This window comes from Trachypithecus francoisi, unplaced genomic scaffold (assembly GCF_009764315.1).
Source record: "Trachypithecus francoisi isolate TF-2019V2 unplaced genomic scaffold, Tfra_2.0 Lachesis_group14, whole genome shotgun sequence".
Classification (NCBI taxonomy): domain Eukaryota; kingdom Metazoa; phylum Chordata; class Mammalia; order Primates; family Cercopithecidae; genus Trachypithecus; species Trachypithecus francoisi.
Window position 1 is genome coordinate 44,212,260 of NW_022681459.1, and position 26,745 is coordinate 44,239,004.

Below are 26,745 nucleotides of genomic sequence, written 5' to 3' on the forward strand. Positions count from 1 at the left end.
AGGTAGGATAACTGAGGCCCAGAGCAGTTAAATCCCAATGAGTCAAGCAGAGCCAGCTCAGGGGTGCCCTTTCAGCCCAGGGCCTCCCATCTGAGAAATGGGGAGATCAGGAGAGGAAGGGGCCTGCCCAAGCTCACATTGGAGCACACCTGTATGGAGCACACCTGTAGGGAACATACTTGTATGGAGGGCGCCTGTATGGAGCACTGCCCTCTGCCAGGCACCAGATATGCTCAGGTGGGGTGACCTCCCTTTACCATTCCCCAGCTCTGACCCCATTTCAGGGATGCAGAAAAGAGGCCTCAGAGCAGAATCAGGCAGAGTCAGGGCTACGGAGCCTGATGGCCACTCCTCCCCTGAATGGCTAGGAGGACGAAGGGCAGCTGGCAAAGGCATGCAGGAGCCCAGAGCGTGTTCTTCCAAGTGGAGCCTCTGCTGTGGGAGGCCCAACCCCAGGGTCAGACAGAAAGTGTCCTGCCCAAGCTCAGCCCTCAGCAGCCCTTGACCTTGGGCAATTTGATTACCTTCAATGGGCCTCAGTTTCCTCATCTGTACAGGGGGGGTGATAACAACATTCTCTCCCCACAGGTGGTTTTGGGGATTAAATGAGAATGCCTAGGGAGCGCCAGGCCCATGGGGACCCTCACCTAACCCCAGCCATTGCTGTTATCTCCTGGGTTCTTGCCCAGACCTGTGGCTGACACACTGTGTGATCCTGGGCAAGTGCCTTTCCTCCCTGGGCCCAGCCTTCCCTCTGGTCAAGGAGAAGCTGGGTCAGGGATCCTGAGGGCCAGCCATTCAGGAAACCACCTTAAACCAACATGGTGAAACCTCGTCTCTACTAAAAATACAAAAGAAATTAGCCAGGTGTGGTGGCACACGCCTGTGGTCCCAGCTACTCAGGGAGGCTGAGGCAGGAGAATCACTTGAACCCAGGAGGCAGAGGTTCCAGTGATTACACCACTGCACTCCAACCTGGGTGACAGTGGGAGACTCCGCCTCAAAAAAAAAGCATCATCCTGCTTTGATAAGAGATGGAAGTCTGTTCTTCAGGATTTCTAAGAGTGAGAATCTTACTGTCTTATGTAAAACTCCACTGGGGCAAGCGTCAGAACCGAGGAGTGACCTTCTTGAACCCCTGGACTCTTTTTGACTATGTGAACCCCCCCAGTGACAGTTTCCTCACAACTGAATTCTAATCTTGAGCGCTGTACTTCCCAGAATGTTCTGGACAAGGCCTGGTACCGTCCCTGCTGCAGTTCCTGGAGGGAGAGCAGGGTGTCTCCTTGGGGCTGATGTGGAGTCTTTGGGGCACGAGGGAGGCTCCTGCGGGGAGGGTGACAGATCTGTTCACTTGTGGATTGGACACAATTCTGTACTGTAGGCTGCCCTCTGGATGTGAATTCTAGATCCACAGGTAATTAACAGCAGACATTCCTCTAAGATTATGTCTGTCTATGGTTATGTTGGTTTGAAAAGTGTTTTGGTCATTTGAGTCTTCATACTTGGTAAGCAAACAACAATAAACTGGAAAAAATTCTGAATTTGTAAAGCGGTATCAACGGTGTACATACATTCTAACATCAACAAAGTAAGAGAGGGGCCAGCATCTGGGGGGCCAGCAGGTTTTGTCCCACTTCCCTGCCTGCCTGTGTCACTGTGAGAAGCATCACTGGTCCAGGCATACAGTAACAGCCTTGTCCTCAAGCTGGGGCCCAGAGATGTGAAGAATCCCTGCGTTTTCAGGGGCATCTTTGGTTCCAAAGAAGCAGCTGGGGACGCTGGAGCCCTGGTGCTTATTTGAATGTGAGTGCTAGCTCAGGAGATGCTGGGGAGGGCTCCCTGGCTTCTGCCATCTCCAGCGTGTCCCACGGTCACCAACACTGAAGCCACTGCTCAGGGTGCAGGGGAGTCTGGAAGATGCTCCCGGGGTTGCAGAGAGGGAGGGCAGCTGAGTCAGCACAGGCTGGAGAGGGAACCTGCAGACACAGTCAGTCACTGGGCTGGGTCAAGGACCAGGGTAAAGATTCTCAGGGCCAGACCCAGAAGAGATGAAAACAGACTGGGGACTGCCCTGGGTCTCTGAGGCCTGTCCCTACCTGTGCAGAGAGAGAGGGACATGAGGAGGAGAGGAATCCAGGCCGTGGTGGACACAGCCCCTGACGCTCACAAGGGGGCTGGGCTGTCCCAGGCTTGTCTGGCTTGTCTAATTTCCCTCCTGCCCCCAGGGAAAAGAAGGGGCTGTTCATGCAAATTCACTTCCCCCCGCCTGGATCCCTCAGACCCTGCCTGATCACTGATTCAGGAGTCTGAGAGGGGACCTCAGGACAGAGGAGGCTGAGGGAGGGGCTGCTCTGAGTGCAGCATTGTGCAGGGAGCAGCTGTTGGGAACACACACAGGACCCTGCCAAGCCTTGAGAGCACCAGGCCATTGGGTCACATTCTGAGCACAGGGGAAAGCTCTGACTCTGCCAGTTGGAAGCCAGTGGGGCTCACCCAGTTGTGAGCAATCCCCAGACAGGGCCTGGGACAGGGCACGACACTCCTTACTGGTCACAGGTCCAACTTCAGTGTACTCAGGGTCTGGGTACTTAATGCCTCAGGACTTGGCACCATCATTCAACACACAGTCTCCCAGGTCTCTGTGTGAGCAGTATCCTCAGGTTTCACTTCACAAACACGGATGCACTCTCTGTGATTTCAGAGGCTTGCAACACAGAGGGAGAACTTCTCACTCCACAGACAATCCTGTGAATATTAGGGGCTCAACAAAACACAAAACAGTAGGTCTCTCTGGCCTGGTGCGGTGGCTCCCAACACTTTGGGAGGCCAAGGTGGGTGGATCACCTGAGGTCAGGAGTTCGAGACCACCCTGACATACATGGGGAAACCCATCTCTATTAAATAAAAAAAAAAAAAAAATTAGCCGGGCATGGTGGCGGATGCCTATAATCCCAGCTACTAGGGAGGCTGAGGCAGGAGAATGACTGAACCCGGGAGCTGGAGGTTGCAGTGAGCTGAGACTGCGCCACTGCACTCCAGCCTGGGCAACAAGAGCAAAATTCCATCTGAAAACAAACAAATAAATGTATATATATATAAAAAAAAAAGCAGGGCTCTGACAACACTCAGACATTTTGAGAACTAATCAGAGGAGGCGTCCTTGAAATAAAGTTGTAAGAGACAAGTGAGGATGTGCTACTCCTGGTGAAATAACAGAACACAGAAAACAATGAGCTTGCTTTGTTCTTTTTTTTTGAGACAGAGTCTCGCCCTGTTGCCCAGGCTGGAGTGCAGGGGCATGATCTCGGTTCACTGCAAGCTTCGCCTTCCAGGTTCACTCCATTCTCCTGCCTCAGGCTCCCCAGTAGCTGGGACTACAGGCGCCCGCCACCACGCCTGGCTAATTTTTTGTAGTTTTTAGTAGAGACAGGGTTTCACTGTGTTTAGCCAGGATGGTCTCTTATCTCCTGGTCTCATGATCTGTCCGCCTCGGCCTCCCAAACTGCTGGGATTACAGGCTTGAGCCATCGTGCCCGGCTATATGTTCATTTTTACACAACTTTTGCCGTAGACATGAGTGTGAAAATCACAAATGCACCCTGATGTTCCTGGTCAGGTTGGAGATTCCAGGAGTTGCCAGGGGCCATGCAGAAAATAGTGGCCCACACCTGAAGCCCAGAACATACAAAATTGTTGACATATTTTGGCATATTTGTTAATATCATCACCGCAAACCCAGAAATGCTCAAATCCTGTGAGCTAAAACCCCCAGGGATAGTTGCAAATAAGAACTCAGAGTATTGGCCAGGCACGGTGGCTCACACCTGTAATCCCAGCATTTTGGGAGGTTGAGGTGGGTGGATCACCTGAGGTCAGGAGTTAAGAGACCAGCCTGAACAACATGGTGAAACCACGTCTCTACTAAAATAGCAAAATTATCCAGGTGTGGTGCCAGGCACCTGTAATCTCAGCTACTCGGGCGGCTGAGACGAGAATTGCTTGAACCCAGGAGGCAGAGGTTGCAGTGAGCAGAGACCACGCCATTGCACTCCAGCCTGGGCAACAAGAGCGAAACTCCCTCTCAAAACAAAACAAAACAAAACAAAAAAGGAACTTGGCTGGGCGTGGTGGCTCACGCCTGCAGTTCCAGCACTTTGGGAGGCCAAGGTGAGTGGATCACAAGGTCAGGAGTTCAAGACCAGCCTGACCAACGTGGTGAAACCCTTTTTCTACTAAAAATACAAAAATTATCTGGGCATGGTGGTGTACACCTGTAATCCCAGCTACTCAGTAGACTGAGGCAGGAGAATCTCTTGATCTCTTGATCCTGGGAGGCTGAGGTTGCAGTGAGCCGAGATCACACCATTGCACTCCAGCCTGGGCAATAGAGTGACACTCTGTTTCAAATAAAAAAAAAAAAAAGGAACTCAAAGTATCACTTGAGCACTAGTCTGGTTTCCTTCATCTGTTGCAACTTGCTTGTGCACCTGGTTCAAGACCCTCTGCACTCGCCTGGCCTCTCCTCCATCATCAAGAGTCTCACTGCTCACTGGCATGTGTGGCCTGCACAGCCACCAACCCAGTGGACACACACAGCACAGAAAATGAGGACTGGAAGGAACACAGCATATGATTAGTGGTTGTTTTCATTGATAGGATAACTTTTCTCCAATCTTCTATAAATGATTATATTTTGACATAAGAATATTAAACAGAATAGAATGCTTTTCCTAGAACTGATTCCTGTTCTTTCAATAAAAGTTGGCTTTCCATCAAGCACGAATCCTCTACAGCAGATGGACACAGCAGCAGCATATGTGGACCCACGGATTTGGAAGATGTAAAGAAGATAGTGTCAATTTAGCTGGACTTCAAACATGGCAGAAGGACTGAGGGAATGCTACGATTGTATCACAGTATAGAGATAGGGCCATATGTACACTATTTCATGTTACATTAGGTGGCCTTTAGCTACAAGGCCAAGAACTCTGTTTCTCATTCATGTCCTGCTTTTTCTTTCCTTTTTTTCTTTTTTTTGGTCACCCTTCTTCTGCCAAAAAGGATAGAACAGCAGCAGTTCTCTTCCTGCTTGACAACCAACACCGCCATTCACTCCAGCCACTGCCCAAGTCAAGCAAACTCTGTGAGTAATTCATGAGCAGCACCACCAATGTCCTGAGAGTGACTCTGTGTCCTCCTAACTCCCCAAGGCCTGTTGGAGAAGTCTTCTGACAAATTAGAAGAGGAGAACCCAGATTTTGCCAATAGGAGGTTGCTTGTCTTCTCTTACTTGGAAATGTGGCTAAAGAAGTTGATATCCTAGGTTATCAAGAATGCTCTGCAGGCTCTGGAAGCAGATGCATTCCCTCTAGGTGGTGGGGGCTTGTGTGTATGGGTCTTGGAGGGTGTCTGGGTATGAATGTAAGTGGGAGAACTGTGCTCTCTGCCAAAGCTCCAGTGTCCTGGGACAGGAGAGAGAAGCATGGCCTTGAGCGCATTTCAAGCCTCCTTGCCTTACCCCAATCATGGATTCTGGGATGAGGCTTCTTCCCTAGTTCTCTAAGTAAGCATAACTTTGAAAGCAAAGTCTAGTGAAAAAAATGTCAAGAAGGAAAAGTCTATTTGATTCATAAACACTTGTATAACTTTTTTTTTTTTTGAGACAAAGTCTCACTCTGTCGCTCAGGCTGGAGTGCAGTGGCTCGATCTTGGCTCACTGCAACCTCTGCCTCCCAGGTTCAAGTGATTCTTGTGCTTCAGCCTCCCGAATAGCTGGGATTACAGGGGCCTGCCACCACCCCCGGCTAAGTTTTGTATTTTTAGTAGAGGCGGAGTTTCACCATGTCTCAAACTCCTGACCTCAGGTGATCCAATCGCCTTGTCCTCCCAAAGTGCTGGGATTACAGGCATGAGCCACTGCACCCGGCCTAGAGATGAATGACTCTTAAACAAAACATGAATTAACCAAATCCAGGGACACAGAAAGCAAAAAAAAAAAAAAAAAAAGAATCACCACCAATTTTGGTGTGTTCCAGGAATGCAAGATTGACTGACCATTAGAAAATCAAGGCTCACATCTGTAATCCCAGCACTTTTGGAGGCTGAAGCCCGTGGAATCCTTGAACCCAGGAGTTCGAGACAAGCCAGGCCAACATGGCAAAACTTTGTCTCTACCAGAAAATGCAAAAATTAGCTGGGCATAGTGGCACACACCTGTAGTCCCAGCTATTCAGGAGGCTGAGGTGGGCGGATCACTTGAGCCTAGGAGGTGGAGGCTGCAGTGAGCCAAGATCACGCCACTGCCCCACAGCCTGGATGACAGGGCCAGACCCTGTCACAAAACAAAGAAAAGAAAAAAGAAAATCAAGCAACACAATTCACCACACTTACAGAAAAAAGAAGAAAAGTCACTCACCATCTCAGCAGATGCAGAGAAGCATTTGATAGAATTCACCAACATTCAGTTACAATAAAAATTTTCGGCAACTGGGAATGAAAGGAAACTTCCTTAATCTGATAAACTGCGGCTACAAAAACCTACGGTGTCATGCTTCAAGGCACAACATAAAAAGCCTCCCTTTTGAGATGGAAACCAAGCTAAGAATTATTTCATTATTTCCTTTCGGTCGTATAGGGGAAGTCTTAGCCAATGTAATAAGGTGAGAAAAACAAAACCCATAAAGATTGGAAAGGAGGACATGAAACTTTCATTTACAGAGCAGGAACATCGCCATCTTGGACAAACACTATCATTTTAAAGTTCACCTTGATCAAAAACTGCCTAAATCCAAAGGGCATCAGCCTAATGGCTAAGGTCAGCATGACCATAAACCGCAAATAATCTCTCTGACCAGAAACATTCTAAACCCCTCCCTGACTGGAGACATGCCAGCCCCGAGATAACCTCCCCTCCAGCCAGAGAGACATTAGCCCCAAGTTAACCTCCCCTGGGACCAGACACATTCCAACCCCACCATAAACTTCTCCCCCATACAGAAACATTCCAAGCTAGTGATAAGCCCTCTCACCCTATTATCCATACACACAGAGCCACTGTTCTGAGTTCCTCATGTATATTAATCTGTGTTTTATCCTCTCAACTCTGACAAGAAGGTACTTTTCTGCAGATGGAAAAGCTGAAACATGCAGAGGATTCACCACCTGCTCCAGGTCACCATTTTGTACGTGGCTGAAGCAGGATGTGACCCCAGGTGGTCTGGCTCCAGAGTCCACGCACTGAGCTAGATCAAAGATAGAAAAGAGGGCACATTCAGCTTGCTTGACTTTCCTTTTCATACTCACTAGGTCTCTCATGAAGAGGGTCACCTTTTCTTATCCTGTCTTTGGACTTGAAACTCAATGATTTTGGCCTTTGTAATCTGGTACTTGAGAAACACAAAGGATTCTCAAATCTTGGACCTCAGACTGGGAGCTGTGGTAAAAGTTTCCATTTTTGTGAGGCTTTTGGACATATAAAAGCCCCATGGCTGGTTCCCCTGGGAGCCACGCTACTGCTTTCTCATTCTCCAGCTTGCAGATGACCTGCTGTGGACTTTGCCTTGCAATTAGGTGAGCAGTTGGGTAAATTCCCATTTACATCACACACACACATACACACACACACACACACACACACACACACACACACACACATATACACACACAAGAAGACTTACCCCGAATACATATGCGCCCAACAGTGGAGCAACCAGATTCGTAGCTACTTTGAAGGTTGAGATGGGAGGATCACTTGGGTCCGGGAGGTTGAGGCTGCTGTGAACCGTGATTGCACCACTGCACTTCATCCTGGGCGACAAAGTGAGACCCTGTCCAGGGGGAAAACAAGCCTCACAGGGGGAGGTTCATCTGCATAGGTTGGGGAGTTCCTGCTCTCTGGTGTCCCACAACGCACCCTTCTACCCTACCTAGACTGGCCTGGGGTGATGCTGCCCTGAGGCTGGTCATCCCGCACTGTGACTGGCAGGGGACGCTAAAACAGCTTTTTCTGCCCCACATGGTGCGCATGCGTGTTCTCACCGCAGACACTGCATGGAGTGCGCGGCGTCCGGAATGAGTAGGAAAGCGGCTCCGGTTCCTTCAGGACGCGCTTCAGGGGGCACCGCGGCGGTTTGGGGACGACTTGGAGCCCTGTCCTAGGGAGAAAACAGCTGTCTGTGGCCCTGACTGGTTAGGTGGGAGCTGCGTGCAACTCAGCTTCTCCAGGGCATTGTTTTCTACACGGTGAGTACAGAAGGTTGGTTCCTCCAACGTTCTCTTTATTCTCATTTTCTCCATAGCTTTTCCCTTTTCTAGTATTTTAGTATTTATTTTACCATTAGTTTTGTTCCCTGAGGGCTTTTGAGGGTGCAAGTATAGCAGACTGTGGTATTTTGAGGGTTTGAGGACTTTTTCTGAGGGAACCTGTCCCATATAGATGCGGGGAGAGGAAAGTCCCAGGAGGAAGGGGAAGCCCGGCCCAGGTGGGAGTTGGGGCCAGGCCTGGGTGTTTGGCTGCTTCCTGTCCAGGCCTCAGACGGAGGAAGAAAGATGCCAGCAGCCTCCAGGATTTGATGAATTTTTAAATTTGCCTTCGCGCCATCGGGACACATCGGGACTCTTTCATCCCCCACCCCTGGCCTTCAGGGAAGCCTGTGTCCCCTTCTGTCCCTCTGGTCACGACCACTGGGGCGGGGAGGTACATCCGGGTGCGAGCCTGACGGGGACTTGTCCCTGGTGACGGGGAAGCTGAGCACCTGGTTCTCTCCATGCTGCTCAGTGTTATGTCCCCTGTGCAGAAATGTCTGCTGGGTCCCTGCCCACTTCAGGGTTGATGATCTTGTAGTTGTTATTGCTGTTGAGCACTGTGAAGGTATTGCGTGTTTTTTATAACAATCCCTTAGGAGATGCATGCTTCCCCCAAACTTTCTCCCCATTTGTAGGATTCCTTTTCATTTGGTTCATTATTTTCTGTACCCAAGTTTTTCAGTTGGATGGAGCCCTATGTGGTTGTTTTTGCTTTTGTTACCTGTGATTCGCTTTCCCAATTTAAAAGATATATTCAGAAGCCATTCCATTCTCGATGAGGTTTTACCCTCTGCTTTTTTTTTCGTTTTTTCTTTTCGCGTTTCCAGCCTGTGAGCCTAGATGCGAGTTGCTCCAAAGCTTAAGTGCTCCACCATCCCCTACCCCCTTTTTTCTTAGAGACGTTTGATGATCTATAATTTCAGGTCTTGTGTTTAGGTCTTCAATCCATTTCGAGTTGATTTTTATGTATTGTATACCAGAAGGGTCCTATTTCATTCTTTTTCATATAAACATCAGTTTTCTCAAAACCATTTAATGAATAAACTCTCCTATTCCCCATTGAGGCTTTATGATCTCTGATACTGTTTTCATTTGCTTTGGGAGATATACCCAGTAGTGGAATTGCTAGATCGTATGGTAGTTGCATTTTCAAGTTTTTGAGGAATTTACAACTTTTTTTTTTTTTTTTTTGAGAGGGAGTCTCACTCTGTTGCCCGGAGTGAGTGCAGTGGTGTGATCTCAGCTCGCTGCAGTGTTTGCCTCCCGGGTTCAAGTGATTTTCCTGCCTCAGCCTCCTGAGTAGCTGGGACTATAGGCATATGCCCACCACGCCCGGCTAATTTTTTGTATTTTGAGTAGAGACGGGGTTTCTCTGTGTTATCACGATGGGCTTAATCTGACCTGGTGATCTGCCTGCCTTGGCCTCCCAAAGTGCTGGAATTACAGGCCTGCGCCACCGCACCTGGTCTACAACTTTTTTCCATAGTGTATATCCTCATTTATCTTTACACCAACAATGCATAAGATTTTCCCTGTATCCAAATCCACACCAGCATTCTTTTACATTTTTAAGATATTTTCAGTAACATTCCAGTAGGTGTGGGATGGTACCTGGATGTGGTTATGGAGTACATTCTTTTCTAATGAATAGTAATGTTGAGGACCTTTTCTCTTACATGTTTGTGCATTTTATGTCATTTTTGCAGTGATGTCAATTCGGGTTTTCTGCCTGATTTCAGTTTGGATGTGTATTTTTTATGCTATTTGGTATTTTTTTTTTCTGTGTACATGTTTGATAACAACCAGTTATCACTTCCATGATTCCCTCCTATTTTCTCATAATCTTTTTCTTTTTTGAGACAGGTCACGCTCACCAAAGCGGGAGCACCATGGTGCATCACAGGACCAGGTATATTGGAATATTGGCTACCTACAGCTTTGCAGCGCTATTTGATATCAGGAATTGTGAGTCCTCCAACTTAGTTTGTATTTCTCAGGGTTCCTTAGATGTTCAGGACTGTTTGTGGTTCCATGTTAATATTAGCATTGTGTATTTAAACTTTTTTTTTTTTTTGACAGACTCTTGCTCTTTTGCCAGGCTGGAGTGCGTGTGATCTCGGCTCACTGCAACCTCCACCTCCTGGGTTCAAGTGATTCCCCTGCCTCAGCCTCCTGAGTAGCTGGAACTATAGGTGTGTGCCACCACGCCCGGCTGATTTTTTTTTTCCTTTTGTATTTTAGTAGAGACAGGGTTTTATCATGTTGGCCAGGATGGTCTCTATCTCTTGACCCTGTGATCCAGCTGCCTTGGCCTCCCAAAGTGCTGGTATTACAGGCGTGAGCCACCGAGTCCGCCCCCCACATCCCCCCACCCCCCCCCTTTTTTTTTAAGATGGAGTCTCACTCTGTCAAGAGGCTAGAGCACAATGGCATGACCTCGGCTCACTGCAACCTCGGCCTCCTCGGTTCAAGTGAGCCTCCTGCCTCAGCCTCCCAAGTAGCTAAGACTACAGGCGTGCGCCACCATGCCCAGCTAATTTTTGTATTTTTAGTAGAGACGGGTTTCACCATGTTGGCCAGGATGGTCTCAATCTCCTGACCTCCTGACCTGCCTGCCTTGGCCCCCCAAAGTGCTAGGATTAAGGCGTGAGCCACTGCACCTGGACTTATACTTCTTAAATGTTTTGTCTATAATAAGGCACATAAACAGAGGGTATCCTGGGACTTTTTTTTTCTCATCTGAGACTCTTGTTTTTGTTTCTGTCTGGAGACAGTCCTGCTCTGTTGCCCAGGCTGGAGTGCAGCGGCATGATCTTGGCTTACTGCAACCTTTGGCTTCCGGGTTCAAGTGATTTTTGTGCCTCAGGCATCCTAGTAGCTAGAATTACAAGTGTGTGCCACCATGCCCAGCTAATTTTTGTATTTTTTAGTGGAGACGGGGTTTTGCCGTGTTGGCCAGGCTGGTCTCAAACTTCTGGCCTCAAGCAATCCGACCACCTCAGCCTCCCAAGGTGCTGGGATTACACACATGAGTCACCTTGACCAGCCTCATCTGGGACATTTTGATACATGTGTATTTTTGGTGATGATCAAATCAGGGTACTTAGCATAACTATTCCCTCCTACAGGTGTTATTTCTTTGTGGTGAGAACACTCAAATTTGTTCCCTTCTAGCTTTTTTTTTGAAAAATACAATATTGTAACCAGAGTCACCCAGCTGTGGAACAGGACACTAGAATGTGTTCCTCCCAACTAACTGTAACTTTGTTTCCATAACCAGTCCCTCCTATCCTCCCCTGCTTCCCCAGCCTCAGGAAACCACTCCTGTACTTTCAGCTTCTTGAAGGTTAAGTTTTTGGATTCAACATAAGCGAGGTCATGCAGTATCTGTCTTTCTGTGCTTGGCTTATTTAACAGATTGTTTTCTAGGTTCCTTGGTGTTGCCCTAAATGACAATTGCATTTTTTTTTTCTTATGGCCGAAGGGTATATCATTGTATATATGTACTACATTTTCTTTATCCTTTCATCTGTGGGTGAACAGGTAGGTGGCTTCCATCATCCTAGCTATTGTGAATAGTGATGTAATAGACATGGAAAGGCAGATGTCTCTTCAAAATACCGATTTGCTTTGACTGTATAGCTAGTAGTAGGATGAATAGATCATATAGTATTGGACTTTGAGATTTTTGAGGAATCTGCAACTGCTTTCCATAGTGTATATAGTAATTGACCCTCCCATGAACACTTCTTTTTTCCTGGAAATTCACACCAGCTTTTGTGTTTGTATTTTTATTTCTCATATTCATTTCAAATAAGAGATGCTTTGTATGGTTTTGATTTCCACTTTTTGCAGGAGTAGTTAATGTTAACAACGTTTCTGTAAAGATAGTCAGTCTTATGTCTTCTTTGCCAAAAAATCTATTCAGGCTGTTTGCCCAATTTTGGTTCGGTTACTAGTTTCTCTTTCGTTTAGATTTTTTGCTAGTTACTAGTGTTAGTAGCCTGTGCCTTTTGTAAAACAAGGCCTTATCAGCTGTATGTTTCCCCAAACTTCTCATCTTTGTGATGCTGGTTTTGTTTTTGTTTTTTCTCTGCCCCCTCCCCACCGATGGAGTCTTGCTCTGACACCCAGGCTGGAGTGCAGTGGTACAATCTCAGCTGACTGCAACTTCCACCTCCCAGGTTCAAGCAATTCTGTGGCCTCAGCCTCCTGAGTAGCTGGGATTACAGACACGCACCACCATGCCTGGTCTAGGATGCCTTCTCTTTGGGTTCATTTCTTCCTCCTGCGCAGAGGCTCTAATGTTGTACTTAGTCTCTCATGTTTACGTTTGCATTTGTTAGCAGTGATTTCAGTGTCCCATCCAAAAAAAGAGATTGTTAAGCCATTTTATTGTCTATACATGTTTTCCCCCTAATTTTTCCTTTTCTTTTTTCTTTTTGCAACCTGTGTACACAGGGTCAAGTTTCCCCCAAACATACACTTATCCCATGTTATCTCCTTGGAGTGTTTTGCTTTCAGGATTGAATTTAACTGTTCGATTTATTTTTTGTAAATTTTTGTGTATTGGGCAACATAGGGGTGCTATTTCAGTCTTTTGCACATGACTTACCCAGTTTTTTCAATTGTTGTGCCTTTGGTATGATTTTGAAAAATGTGTGCCCCAAATACAATTTTGGGTTGATTACCTGGCTCCCTCATTTTGTCCATTCAGTTGTCTTTCTCTGTTTATGCCAGTCCATGATTGCCTGGATAACTGTAGGTTTTCTCTATCATCCACCTATCTGTCTGTAATATATCCTAATCCTATTATTTATTTACTTTTTTAAGACAGGTTATTGCTCTGTCACTCAGGCTGGAGTGCAGTGGTGCGATCTTGGCTCATTGCAGCCTTGAACCTCCCATGCTTAAGTGATCCTCCCTCCTTAACCTCCCAAGTAGCTGGGACTACAGGTGTGCACCACCATGCCCCACTAATTTTTTGTATTTTCTGTAGAGGTAGGGTTTTGCCATATTGCCCGGACTTCTCTCAAACTCCTGGTCTCAAGTGATCTGCCTGCCTCAGCCTCCCAAAGTGCTGTGATTATAGGCAGGAGCCTCTGTGCCCGGGGCAACCCTGTTTCTTTCCTTTTCTTTATTTGGATTAAATTGCAGGTTAGTTACATGTGAACCTTTGACATTGAGGCTTGTGGTCACTGACCGCATCACCCAAGCAGTGAGCAAAGTGCCAGTCAGGTGGTTCTTCCGCCCGCACCCCCTTTCTGCCTCCTTTTTTCATCTGATAGTCCCTAGTGTCTATTGTTTGCATCTTTATGTTCGAATGTATTCACTGTTTAGCTCCCACTCATAGTGAGAACATGCAGTGTTTGGTTTTCTGTTCTTGCCTTGGTTTGCTAAACATAATAACCCCCAGGTCTATCCATGCTGCTTAGGACAGGATTGTGTGTTCTTATGGCTGCATAGTATTTTGTGGTGTGTATGTACCACATTAAAAAAAAAAATCAAATCCACTGTTGCTGGTCACCTAGGATGCTTCCAAGTCTTTGTTCTTGTGAATGGCACGGCCATGAATGCAGGAGAGCATGTGTCTTTTTGATGGAAGGATTTATTGTCCTTTGGGTAGATACCAAGTAATGGAATTGCTGGGTCTGATGGTAGTTCTGTTTTAAGTTCTTTGAGAATCTACACTGCTTTCCACAGTGTGAACCTTTTTTCACATTCCCCAAGAGTGTAGCAGTGTTCTCTTTCCTCTGCTGCCTCACCAGCATGGTTTAATTTTGGAAAAATGGCCATCTGACCAGTGTGGGATGGTATCTCATTGTGTTTCCGAGTTGCATTTCACTGATTAGTGAGGTTGTGCCTTTTTTCATGTCAGTTGGGCACTTGAATGTCTTTTTCTGTTTTTGAGAGAGTATCTCATTCTTGCCCAGGCTGGAGTGCAGTGGTGCGATCTTGGCTCACTGCAACCTCCGCCTCCCAGGTTCAAGAGATTCTTCTGCGTCAGCCTCCTGAGTAACTGGGATTACAGATGCCTGCCACTGTGCCCAGCTAATTTTTGTATATTTTAGTAGAGATGGGGTTTCACTATGTTGGCCAGGCTGGTCTCGAACTCCTGACTTTGTGATTCACCTGTCTCAGCCTCTCAAAGTGCTGGGATTAAATGCATGAGCCACCATGCCTGGCCAGTGTTTTTGTAGTTTTAGTAGAGATGGAGTCTCACCATGTTGGCCAGACTGGTCTCGAACTCCTGACCTCAGGTGATCCACTGCCTCAGCTTCCCAGAGTGCTGGGATTATAGACATAAGCCATAGTGCCTAGCCCCTTGACAACTGTTTCTAAGGACCCATTGCTAAAGGAGAATTGCTGTATCAAGACTACTCTTCCAAAAGAGGATAATGAACATTTCCTCTTTTGTTAATAACTTTGATTATTCCTCTGAACAGCCATTATTGCACATTGCTGAAATGTTTGCCTCTGCACTGGCTGGCCCCAGAATGTTAATAATTGAGATTTGTGTTTTTTTTTCTCCTATTTTTTGCCTTCCTCTATTAGCCATGCCCAACGTGAAGGCCATCCTTCCCTTTTTAATGTACTATTTTTCTTCTAATGTGGATCTACAAAAACAGAGTTTGGGCAGAGTCTAACAACAGGGACAAGAGAAGAAACAGATCCAAAGAGAGAGGGGTTTGGGCACAACTGAGGGGTTCTGGGGTCAGTTCTCAGTGGTGAAGGCTGACTGTGCATCTCTCTCCCCAGCTCCACTTGCAGCTGTGTCATATTGATAGCTTGAAATCTGCCACAGTGGGAGCATTTACACCATGGAATTGGCAAATGCTGCAAATCAAGAGTGTTAATTTTTGTTTTGTTTTTTGAGAGAGTATCTCATTCTTGCCCAGGCTGGAGTGCAGTGGTGCGATCTTGGCTCACTGCAACCTCCGCCTCCCAGGTTCAAGAGATTCTTCTGCGTCAGCCTCCTGAGTAACTGGGATTACAGATGCCTGCCACTGTGCCCAGCTAATTTTTGTATATTTTAGTAGAGATGGGGTTTCACTATGTTGGCCAGGCTGGTCTCGAACTCCTGACTTTGTGATTCACCTGTCTCAGCCTCTCAAAGTGCTGGGATTAAATGCATGAGCCACCATGCCTGGCCAGTGTTTTTGTAGTTTTAGTAGAGATGGAGTCTCACCATGTTGGCCAGACTGGTCTCGAACTCCTGACCTCAGGTGATCCACTGCCTCAGCTTCCCAGAGTGCTGGGATTATAGACATAAGCCATAGTGCCTAGCCCCTTGACAACTGTTTCTAAGGACCCATTGCTAAAGGAGAATTGCTGTATCAAGACTACTCTTCCAAAAGAGGATAATGAACATTTCCTCTTTTGTTAATAACTTTGATTATTCCTCTGAACAGCCATTATTGCACATTGCTGAAATGTTTGCCTCTGCACTGGCTGGCCCCAGAATGTTAATAATTGAGATTTGTGTTTTTTTTTCTCCTATTTTTTGCCTTCCTCTATTAGCCATGCCCAACGTGAAGGCCATCCTTCCCTTTTTAATGTACTATTTTTCTTCTAATGTGGATCTACAAAAACAGAGTTTGGGCAGAGTCTAACAACAGGGACAAGAGAAGAAACAGATCCAAAGAGAGAGGGGTTTGGGCACAACTGAGGGGTTCTGGGGTCAGTTCTCAGTGGTGAAGGCTGACTGTGCATCTCTCTCCCCAGCTCCACTTGCAGCTGTGTCATATTGATAGCTTGAAATCTGCCACAGTGGGAGCATTTACACCATGGAAATTGGCAAATGCTGCAAATCAAGAGTGTTAATTTTTGTTTTGTTTTTTGAGAGTTGGCTATTAACTTACCAGTATACTATTGGCTTTAGTGCATGGCATCTATATATTGTTATTTGTTGCGGGCCGTTATTTAGACTGCCTTGTTATTTCTTAACTGTGTTCCAGGTAGTTAAAGGCAGCATAGCACTGAGTTCTGGATAACTGAGGGGACTGTGCGCTTGGATTTGCCATCCTAAGGTTTGGGTGGGGCTACTACATCTTGCCGGGTTGGGCAAGAGTGAACCCCAGGGGTCAACATGAGTAGCCAGGATCCTGCCATAGGAAGCTTGGAGTGGAACTGACCTGCCCCCTTTCTGTCTGTCTCCATGGCAGCTGGGTGGGCTATGAACAGGCCAACTGCAAGGGTGAGCAGTTTGTGTTTGAGAAGGGTGAGTACACCCACTGGGACCAGCAGCCGGAGGACAGACTCCCTCAGCTCCCTGAGGCCCATCAAAGTGGTGAGCCCCCTGCCATCATCCTACTTCCTCTCTCTGCCCATCATCCTACTTTCTGTGTCTGCCACCTTGGAGCCGGAGGTCCCGGGACCAGGAAGGAGCCTGCCCCTCTAGCATTGTGCCCCTTATGATTGGTGAGGAACCTCCTCACTGGGTGGGTGACCTTGCAAAAGTCATTTTACTTCCCTGAGCCTGAGTTTCTTCATCTGTAAAATGGGCATATTGGTATCTATTGTCTTGAGATTCCAATGTGCTTATTAGCTTGAGGGTTGTCATGCTGCGCAACTCCAGGGGGCTCCAATCACAAGATTATGAAATGCTCCAGAGGGCACCATTCACATTCTATTTTATGTGGTTGGTGCCCCCCACCCCGCAGGGTTGGGCAACTGTCGTCACAGAGTCATTGCTCAATAACTGGTAGCCATCAGAAATACAAGAAAGTCTGAGTTCAGGACTGGAGGAGAAGGTGGTTTAGCTCTTCAAGACTCGTGTCAGTGTGAGTTTTCAGTGCTTCTGAGATCCTGATTCTTATTAGTGTGTGTGTGAACTGTCAGGGAGGGGACAGGGCACATCACCGCTCAGTTACACTCCCAAACCCTCCAAGCCCGTTCTGGTTCCTCCCAGGACCTACTGGAAGGTTGGAGAACACTGGACTTTGCACCCCACAGACGTGGGTTCCCATATTGGCTGTGCTGCTCCCAGCTGTGTGGCCTTCAGCACGTCATTTGACCTCTGTGCCTCACTTTTTTCATCTGCCAAATGGCATAAAAGGATTTTATGTCTAAGGGATAAGGGTTTTATGTTTAAAGGATTAGATGAGATAGCTAAGGAAAATGTCATAGGAACAGGAGGAAGGGAAGAGATGTAGAAATGAAGAAAAATCAAAATATCTCAGGTGCCTATTAGAGGCACAGTTAACCTGTGCATGTGTGTACGTGTGGGTGTGCATGTGTGGGTGTGTGCATGTGGGTGTGTGTGTGTGTGTGCACGTGTGAGTGGGTGGGTAGATCATAGCTGCCATTTATAAAAGAGAAACTTGAGGCATAGGAAAAATGACATTTCAGAATCAAATATTCCCCAAAGCGTAGCATCTCAGAGTGTCTGTTACATGAAAATGGCCCAGCAGAAACTTAACAAATGGCTGTGATCCAACAGCAGTTGTCATAGACACGTGGTAGGTGCACTGGGCAGACAGTGATGTGTGGGACATGAGGATCCCAATTCTGGGGCATGCGCATGGGGTGGGAAGGCCAACCCTGGGCCCCGTCACCCATACTCACTTACCCACATCCTCTGCCAACAGGACAGCCAAGAGCACAAGATCATCCTCTATGAAAACCCGAACTTCACCGGGAAGAAGATGGAAATCATAGATGACGACGTACCCAGCTTCCACGCCCATGGCTACCAGGAGAAGGTGTCATCTGTGCGGGTGCAGAGTGGCACGTAAGTGCATTGCCAGCCCTGGCTCACCCTGCCCCAGGAACTGAGACTCCGGGGTCCTAAGTCCTGCCCTGCTTTGTATACACTGGTCATCTTGCACACATCAGTGTACTCTGCTGACCTCTGGCTTCCCACTGGAAAGTAAATGGGAATTCTCTGCCCACAGGTGGCTTACAGCCCCTGAATTTCTCCCTAGAGCTGCCTTTGGGGAAATGGCCTTTGGAGTGGAGAAACCTTGGCCTTTACCTCAGCCCCAGTGAGCAAGACATGTATGTCAGAGAGGCAAGTTGAGGCAGAGGTAGGATTAGGTTGAGGCAGGAGGGGAAGGAACGAGTTGAGTAGTCTGAAAGCTGTGAGAAGCAGGAGGACCAGCCCATGCTGCCTTTGACCGCATGTGTCCCTAAGTTTGGGAACAGGAGGTGTCATTTCCCTCTGAATGGAAGTTCCTGGGCACGTCGACCCTGGCCATCAGCAATGAGGGATTTCTCATGGTAAAAAATTTGGATTCCATGGGGGTCCACAGATGAGCTTTGGGCAGCGGTGTGTCAGAAATAGCTTATATCATTTTTTTTTTTTTTTAATTGAGATGGGGTCTTGCACTGTCACCTGGGCTGGAATGCAGTGGAACAATCTCAGCTCACTGCAGCCTCTGCCTCCCAGGTTCCAGCAATTCTCCTGTCTCAACCTCCCAAATAGCTGGGATTACAGGTGCTCACTACCAAGCTCAGCTAATGTTTTGCATTTTTAGTAGAGACGGGGTTTCGCTGTGTTGGCCAGGTTAGTCTCAAACTCCTGACCTCATGATATGCCTGCCTCGGCCTCCCAAAGTGCTGGGATTACAGGCGTGAGCCACTGCGCCCAGCCTGGAACCGACTCTTACATTTTCAGAATTTGTGTGAACTGGTTGACTAATCATTGGTAGCTTGAAATCAGCCACAGTGGGTGCATTTACAGCATAGAAATCAGCAAGTGCTATGAATTAAGGCTCTTTCCCCCCAACAGAACCAGTTTAGCCAAACATACTGGCTTCTTGGGGTTTGTCAAACTCCTAAAGTGGTGTGCAAAGTTCTGTGCTCCTGTTCCCCTTCATTCCCTCTTTCCCTTCATTCATTCATTGATTGATTCATTCAGTTTGTCAGTGCTGCCCTATGCCAGGCATTGTGTTAGGTGCTGAGGGTGAAGGAGATGAAAGAGGTTTGGCTTCTGCCCTGTGTAGCCAACAGTCTAGAAGGGGCAACTGTTAAGAATCCACATGCATCTAAGCTACTTCCTTGAAGAAAAGATTCTTGAGCTGAGATCTCAAGGAACAGTAGGAATTGTGGGGGTAAAGAGGCCAAGGAAGAGCGTCCCAGACAATGAGAGCAGCATGTGCAAAGGCCCTGTGGTGTGTGTTGGGGGAGCCTGGTAGGTCTGAGAAACTCTACAAAGGTCACTAGCTGGAATGCAGTGATGTGGGAGCATAAGAATGCGAAGGTAGTGCTGGAGATGTCCACAGAGACTGGCCAGGCAGGTCCTTGCAGGCCAGGCCTGTGTGACATTTTCTGGAGAGAAGACCAGCACTTTCATTAAGTAGCCCCCGGAACCTCTTCCATCAGAAAGCCCCTGGAACCTCCCCCAACATTTTGGCCTTGCAGCTGGGCTTGGAGGTGGGATAGGAGTGGATGGAGATGGTTCAAAGGCCTGGCTTATTCTAAACTTCAGTGAGCTTAAGACACCACCCCCTTGTTCTGACCCCAGTATCAGGCCTTCAGTCAAAATTTGCTTCAGGAGGCAGTGAGCTCCCTGTCAAGAGAAGGAAGAAAGCAGAGGCTCAGTGCTGGAAGGGTGGGGTGGAAAGGGTGTCCTGCTTACCCCTGGGAAGTGGCAGTGGTTGGGAGGCTTCACCCTTCCTAGTAGTTTATGAATGCTCTCTCTCCCCTCGCTTCTCTCTTGTTTCTCTTCCTGTTCCCCTGGTTCACGCTCCCCTCACCTCTAGTCCTGCAGGTGGGTTGGCTACCAGTACCCCGGCTACCGCAGGCTGCAATAACCTGCTGGAGAAGGGAGACTACAAGGACAGCAGTGACTTTGCGGCATGTCACCCCCAGGTACAGTCCATGTGCCACATCCGCGATATGCAGTGGTACCAATGTTGGTGCCTTCCACTCCTCCAACTGGTGCCCTCCCCACCATGCCTCCTTCCCAGGACCCAGGCCTGCTGCCCAGGAACCCTCTACACCTCCCAGAGAGTAAGTAAAGTATGACTTACAACTTGTCTGCTGTGGGTCTTTGATCTCCCCTGGCAGCTGGCGTGTATGCGTGCGCACGCGTGTGTGTGTGTGTGATAGAAATAAGAATTGGCAAGTATCTGGGCTAGGAGTAGGGCAACAGAACCCTTAGGGAGTCTTACGGTTCTGCAGCTGCTTAGCTCTTAGCTGTGTGACCTTGGATACAGTGCCCAACCTCTCTGAGCCTTTGTTTCTACACCTGACTTGCAATTCCGTTCCCTCTTGAGTGACTGGCTGGTCTCGGGATCCCTGAATATTTGTGATCTGCCTGCCTCAGCCTCCCAAAGTACTGGGATTACAGGCGTGAACCACTGTGCCCGGCCAACCTTGAGGAAATTACTTCTAATCCCCAGTCACAAAGAAATTCTCTAATACATTTATTTCTCTAAACTTTTTAAACATTTGCTCTTTACATTTGCATTCTTAATCCTTCTGGAGCTGATTCTTGTATATGGTGTATGGTAGAGATTCAGTTTTGTTTTTTTTTTCTCTTTGGAAGTCCAGTGTCAATTCATGAAGGAGTCCATTTGCTGCACTGCGGCACAGTCACCTTGCTATTCTATCCCCTTCCCCACAGGTGGGGTGATTTTATGGGCTGTCTTTTTTGTTCCTGTAGTCAGTGTATCCCTGCACTCTTGCCACATTGTTAACGACTATTGCTTTGTAGTCAGTGTTGAGGTCCCTAAAACGGGCCCTCAAACCCTTGGGCCTCCCATGGCCTGAAATGGGGGTTGCACAACAGGAGGTGGGCATTACAGCTTGAGCTCCGCCTGCTGTCAGACCAGCGGCGGCATTAGATTCTCATAGGAGTGCAAACCCTATTGTGAACTGCACGTGCAAAGGATCTAGGTTGCATGCTCCAATGAGAATCTAATGACCCCTGCCCACAGCCCATGAAAAAGTGTCTTCCACAAAATCGATCCCTGGTGCCAAAACATTTGGGGACCACTGCCCTATAACATGATTCTTCAGGAATGTTTTAGATGTTCTTGCCCCTTTAGGACTCCATTTAGAAGCATCCCCTCACATTTGGAAAAATGGAAAACCTTGTTGAGTGAGCTAAAGTGGTTAAAATGATTATCATAAAGGTAGAAACCAGTAAGTGCTCCATATACACCGTGGAATACTATGCAGCCATAAAAAAGAATGAGTTCATGTCCTTTGCGGGAACATGGATGGAGCTGGAAACCATCATTCTCAGCAAACTGACACAGGAACAAAACCAAACACTGCATGTTCTCACTCATAAGTGGGAGTTGAAAAACGAGAACACATAGACACAGGGAGGGGAACATCACACACCCAGGCCTGTCAGGTTGGGGGGCAAGGAGAGAGCATTAGGACAAATACCAAATGCATGCAGGGCTTAAAACCTAGACGATGGGTTGATGGGTGCAGCAAACCACCATGGTACATGTATACCTATGTAAGAAACCTGCACGTTCTGCACATGTATCCCAGAACTTAGAAAAAAACAGTTAAGTGCTCAATAAATTTCTGTCATCTATTTCTTCATTCATTCTTCAACCAGTACCTACTGAGTGCCTATTTGGATACTTGGCTTAGTACCTGGGTAATGAAATAATCTACAACAAACTCCCATGACACGAATTTATAACAAATTTGCACATGTACCCCCGAACTTAAAAGTTAAAAAAACAGAATCCACACAAGTCTAAGCTACTTCCCTTGAGGAAAAGACTCCAGCTGAGATCTCAAGGAAGAGTAGAGGTTGCAGGGCTAAAGAGGCTAAAGAAGAGCGTCCCAGATGAGAGCGGCATGTGAAGGGCCTTGTGGTGGGAGGAGCCTGGTAGCTCTGAGAAACTCCACAAAGGCATGGTGGTGGCTGGAATGCTCAGAGATGGGGTGGCACGTGGAAAACCTTGTTAAAGTGGTTAAAATGATTATCATAAAGGTGGAAACTAATAAAAGCTAAATAAATGTTACTCTCATCCATTTCTTCATTGATTCTTCACCCGATACTTAGTGCCTATTTCACTCCTGGAACTGGGCAGAGTAGGGATACAAAGTAATAGATTCTACCCCTAGAAGCTCTCACTTGCGGGGGTGGGGGTGGATTGTAATCGTTTTTGAGAGTAGAGCGATGGTGATTATTATGGATTGAATGAGAACCCCCCCCAATTCATATGCTGAAATCCTAATCCTTAGTACCTTAGAGAATGTGACCTTATTTCTAAACTGGGTCATTGCAAGTGCAATTTTTTTGAAGTGCTACGGTCTCTGCTGTCCAGGCTGGAGTGTGGTGGCACAATCATAGCTCACTGCAGCCTCCAACTCGTGGGCTTTCAAGTGATCCTGTTGCCTCAGGCTCTGGAGAAGCCGAGACCGCAGACGTGCGTGACCACACCTTTCTAATATTTTATGTAGAGATTGAGGGGTGGGGGGTGGACTCACTGTGTTGCCCAGGCTGGTCTCCTGGTCTTAAGCAATCATCCCATCTCCGCCTCCCAAATTACTGTGACTACAGGTGTGAGCTACCATGCCTGGCCAAATCTAATTAGTTATATTAAGAGTGGATCATACTGGAGTAGGGTGGGCCCCTAGTGGAATGTGACTGGTGTCTATGAAAACGGGAAACTTGGAGAGAGCCACGCACACAGGGAGAATGTCATGTGAAGATGATGCTGGGTTGATGTTTCTGCAAGGCAAGAAGTGCCGTGCCTGCCACCCTCCAGAAGCTAGGGGAGAAACGAGTGTCACTTGCAGCCTCCAAAGGGACCCAACCCTGCCAATGCCTTAACCTTCGACTTCCAGCCTTCCTGGGGACTTCCTAGAGAGTATCCTGCCCGTCCCCTCTCTTCCTCCCCCTCTTTCTCGCGTGAAGAGTGTTCTGTGTGTGTCCCTACTCACCTCCCCTGGGGGCCTACAGTTCCCTCCGGTCTCTGCAGGACCCGGCAGATCCTTTCTTCCAGTCCTCAAGGCTCCACTTCCTCCTGCAGCCACTAGGTGTCAGCAAAGCGTCATCTTCGGAGTTCCCGGCTGGGTGACCCGAGCTGCGCAGGCTCTGATTGGAGGCCAGCGCCATCAGTCACAGGCGGGCAGCCCAAGCTTGGCGGGGCCGCCGCACCTCCTCACTCTCAGTAGGGAAACTCAGGCTCAAGAGAGCCGGGAGCCCGAACAGTGTGGCCCCTGGGCCAGTGACAGTGCTGGGGCAGGCCTCCAGAGTCCCGTGTCTTTGCTTTCCAAAACTCGGGAGGGGGAGGAAAAAAAATCCAGCAACCGTTCTTTGCCTTAGGAAGGTGATTCCAAGATTCCGAGGCCCTTTCTCACCCATGATGTCACTGGAAGCCACGGAGCAAAACCCCAGTCCCGCCACTTGGGCATCTGACAGACCAACCGCTCTGTGTTTCAGTTTCCTTTGAAATAGGAGCAATAATGCCGCTCAGAGGATTGCGGTGAAAAGTCCAGAAGATGACGCTTATGAAGTTTAGAGCAGAGCCAGTCACACAGCAAGGTCCTGGGTAAAAGCACAGTGTAAGAAGTGGCTGTGGGGGGGGGGGTGGGCAAGGAAGGCTCCCGGGAGGAGGAGTCTTGGGTTTTGTAGGAGGAATAGGAGTTTGCCAGATGGTCTGGATGGAAACACCTTCCATATGTTCATTTACCAGTTCACTCATTCATTCCTGTCACAAAATTACAACAAATTTAGTTTAAAGGCCTTAATTGACTTTTTTTTTTTTTTTTTTTGGAAGATGAAATCTCACTGTCGCACAGGCTGGAGTGCAGTGGCATGATCTCAGCTCACTGCAACCTCCACCTCCCGGGTTCAAGCAATTCTCCTGTCTCAGCCTCTGGAGTAAGTGGGACTACAGGCACATGCCACCATGCCCGGCTATTTTTATTTTTGTGTTTTTAGTACAAAGGGGGTTTTGCCATATTGGTCAGGCTGGTCTTGAACCCCTGACCTCAGGTGATCCACCCGCCTTGGCCTCCCAACGTGCTGGGATTACTGGCGTGAGCCACCGCACACAGCGTTTAATTGACTTCTATTTGCCATTCTAGAATTGAGCAACAACATCTCATTCTGTAAAATAGAATATGTGTCCAGGTGAGTTGAACAGAAGAGATTTACAGACAGCAACAGGCAGAAGGAAGAAGATACAGAGAACAAAAAAGCAGAATGGTCGTTTCAAAGTTACTTTCCCTGTAAAGGTTAAATCCTAGGGAACTTCGTTCTCCTGCCGGCTGAAATTGGAAGGCTGGGCAAACACCTTGGTTTGGGCTTACTGGTGTGGCACGTCAGCACGAGTCATTCCGTTTTGGTTTGGTCAGTGGGGCCTAGGGCAGGAGCTCAGTCCAAACCAATGGCCTCCTATAAACTTGAGCTCTCCCATCTTCTTCTGTCGCCCTTGCTCTGCTTCCCTCCTCTTCACCCTTTTCCTGTTCTTCCTCCTGGTCCTCTGGTTTGTCCTGCTCTGCACCCCCACTTTTCTTCAACCTCCAGCTTCTCTCCTTCCTCTCATGTCCCCAGATGCAGCCACTCAGCCAGGCCCCAACCTCACCCTCTAGCCTGATGGGGTGGAGGGACGGGCAGCTGGAGCAGATGGGCTTATGAAGGTGGACAGACCACTGTCTCTAAGCAGCCTGCGGAGGGCCTGCCTGACCATTTGTAGGAGCCTTGGGTTTCAGGGGAACTAGTTCTTGGTGTTGGAGAGCTGGACTCAGCAGCCAGACCAGTCCCTGGGAAGTGGGCTGGAGCCTGGCAGAAATGGGGAGGAAGCCACAGGGCAGCCCTAAGAGAGGCAGTGGAAACAGCCCCAAGTCAGGCAGTGGAGCCAGAGGCCCCTGAAGGCAGGCAGGGCTAGAGTCAAGTCCCAGATCTCCTACTCATTGACCCTGTGATGGCAGGCAAATGACCTTACCTCTCTGAGACTCTGTTTCCTCATCTAACCAAGGGCCATACAGGGGTTTTTATTGCATCGGTAATTCTCAGATACTTGGTCATGGATCTGACACAAAGTAGTTGCTCAATAAATGACAGCCTAGTTGCCTTTTCGCTCTTCATTCATTCATTGAATAGTGATTGGGGACTCTCTCCTGTGCTGCTCGCTGCTCCATGTACCAGAGACACAAAGCAAAGGAGCCTGCCTGTCGAGCCTGCCTGTCACTTGTTACCAGGAACTCCTGCTCCCTCCTAGGGCAGCCCCTGGTTAATGGAGCTGAGAGAATGCAAGATGCTGAGCCGTGGGGTGTGCACGAGAACCGGGAAGGAGGCTTTATGAAAATCAGGGTCCAGGTGCAGCCCCAGGCCAGGTCAGCTCACGGGGCAGGCAGGTGAAACTGGAGGAAATTGGAGATACAGCGGGAGGGAGGGAGAAAAGGTAAAACCTCTCGCCACCTCCTCAGTGCCTATAAAGGTCTGAAGCTTGCTCAAAGCTAAGAATTTTAAATCCAAACTCAGACATCAGCCAATAGTAAATGTTTGCAAGGCTTGGAGAACAAAAACTCTAAAGCGCTTCTGCAGTGATGTAAACTGGTGCCATCACTTTGCAAAAATTAGAATTTGACAGACTCTAGTAATGTTGAAGATGCGGAAATCTGGAGGCCCAGCTATTTCTTCACTGGGTGTTTACCCTGGAAAATCTCTCCCACATCTGTACCAGGAGATAGGTTCAGGATGCTCAGAGCAGTGTTGTCTGCACTGGCAAAAAACTGGAAATAACTTACATGTCCGTGAGAAGGAGAATGACTAAATAATCAGCATGCAATAATATTATCATGCAACAGACAAAAGGGATACACAAGACCTTATGTATTCAACATGGGCATAACTCAGAAACATTGCCAGAGGTAAAAAACAAAAAACAGACAAGTTACAGAACAATATCTGATATTTATAAGAATGTTTTTAAAACACACATTATCTGTAGTGAGGGATCAGTTTTTGTATTTTACTATTTTTGATCCCTTATGGACTGAAAAGTTAGTAGAACATAATAAAAATGAATGACCAGAAATGCAAAATGAAAAATACAACAAACATTCCCAATTTAAAATTTTTATATTAACAATTAGACTGTCAAATTATTAAAAGTCATCGTCTTTTTTTTTTAAGAGACGGGTTAGCGGGGAGATCTCACTATGTTGCCCAGGCTGGTCTTGAACCCCTGGCCTCAAGAGGTCTTCCTGCCTCAGCCTCCCAAAGTGCTGGGATTACAGGGGTGAGTCCACCACGCTGAGCCAAAAGTTTCTAATCTTACTCAATTTCTGTGTTTCTGTGTTTATTTCATCGCAGATTGATAACAAACAATTGCCACTGACCAGACTTTGAGTAGGTGTTGGCAAACTTTTTCTGTAAAGAACTAGGTAGTAAATAGTTCACGTTTTGGGAGACAATATGGTCTCTGGCAACTACTCAACCTTGCTGGCATCACATAGAAGCAGCCGTAGGTAAATGAATGGGTGAGGCTCTACCTCTGTGAAACT

At 47.7% G+C, this 26,745-nt stretch overlaps 1 protein-coding gene across 1 annotated transcript; it reads left to right on the top strand.

The window, feature by feature from the left end:
• Positions 1 to 7,025: 7,025 nt before the first annotated feature.
• On the top strand, positions 7,026 to 20,289 carry LOC117096103 (beta-crystallin B2-like). Its single transcript, XM_033233050.1, is given in 6 exon segments — positions 7,026 to 8,244; positions 10,171 to 10,216; positions 16,473 to 16,547; positions 16,549 to 16,597; positions 17,898 to 18,040; positions 20,013 to 20,289. Coding segments are annotated over 5 exon segments (552 nt in total). The 5' UTR covers positions 7,026 to 8,244; positions 10,171 to 10,196; the 3' UTR covers positions 20,278 to 20,289.
• Positions 20,290 to 26,745: the final 6,456 nt, after the last annotated feature.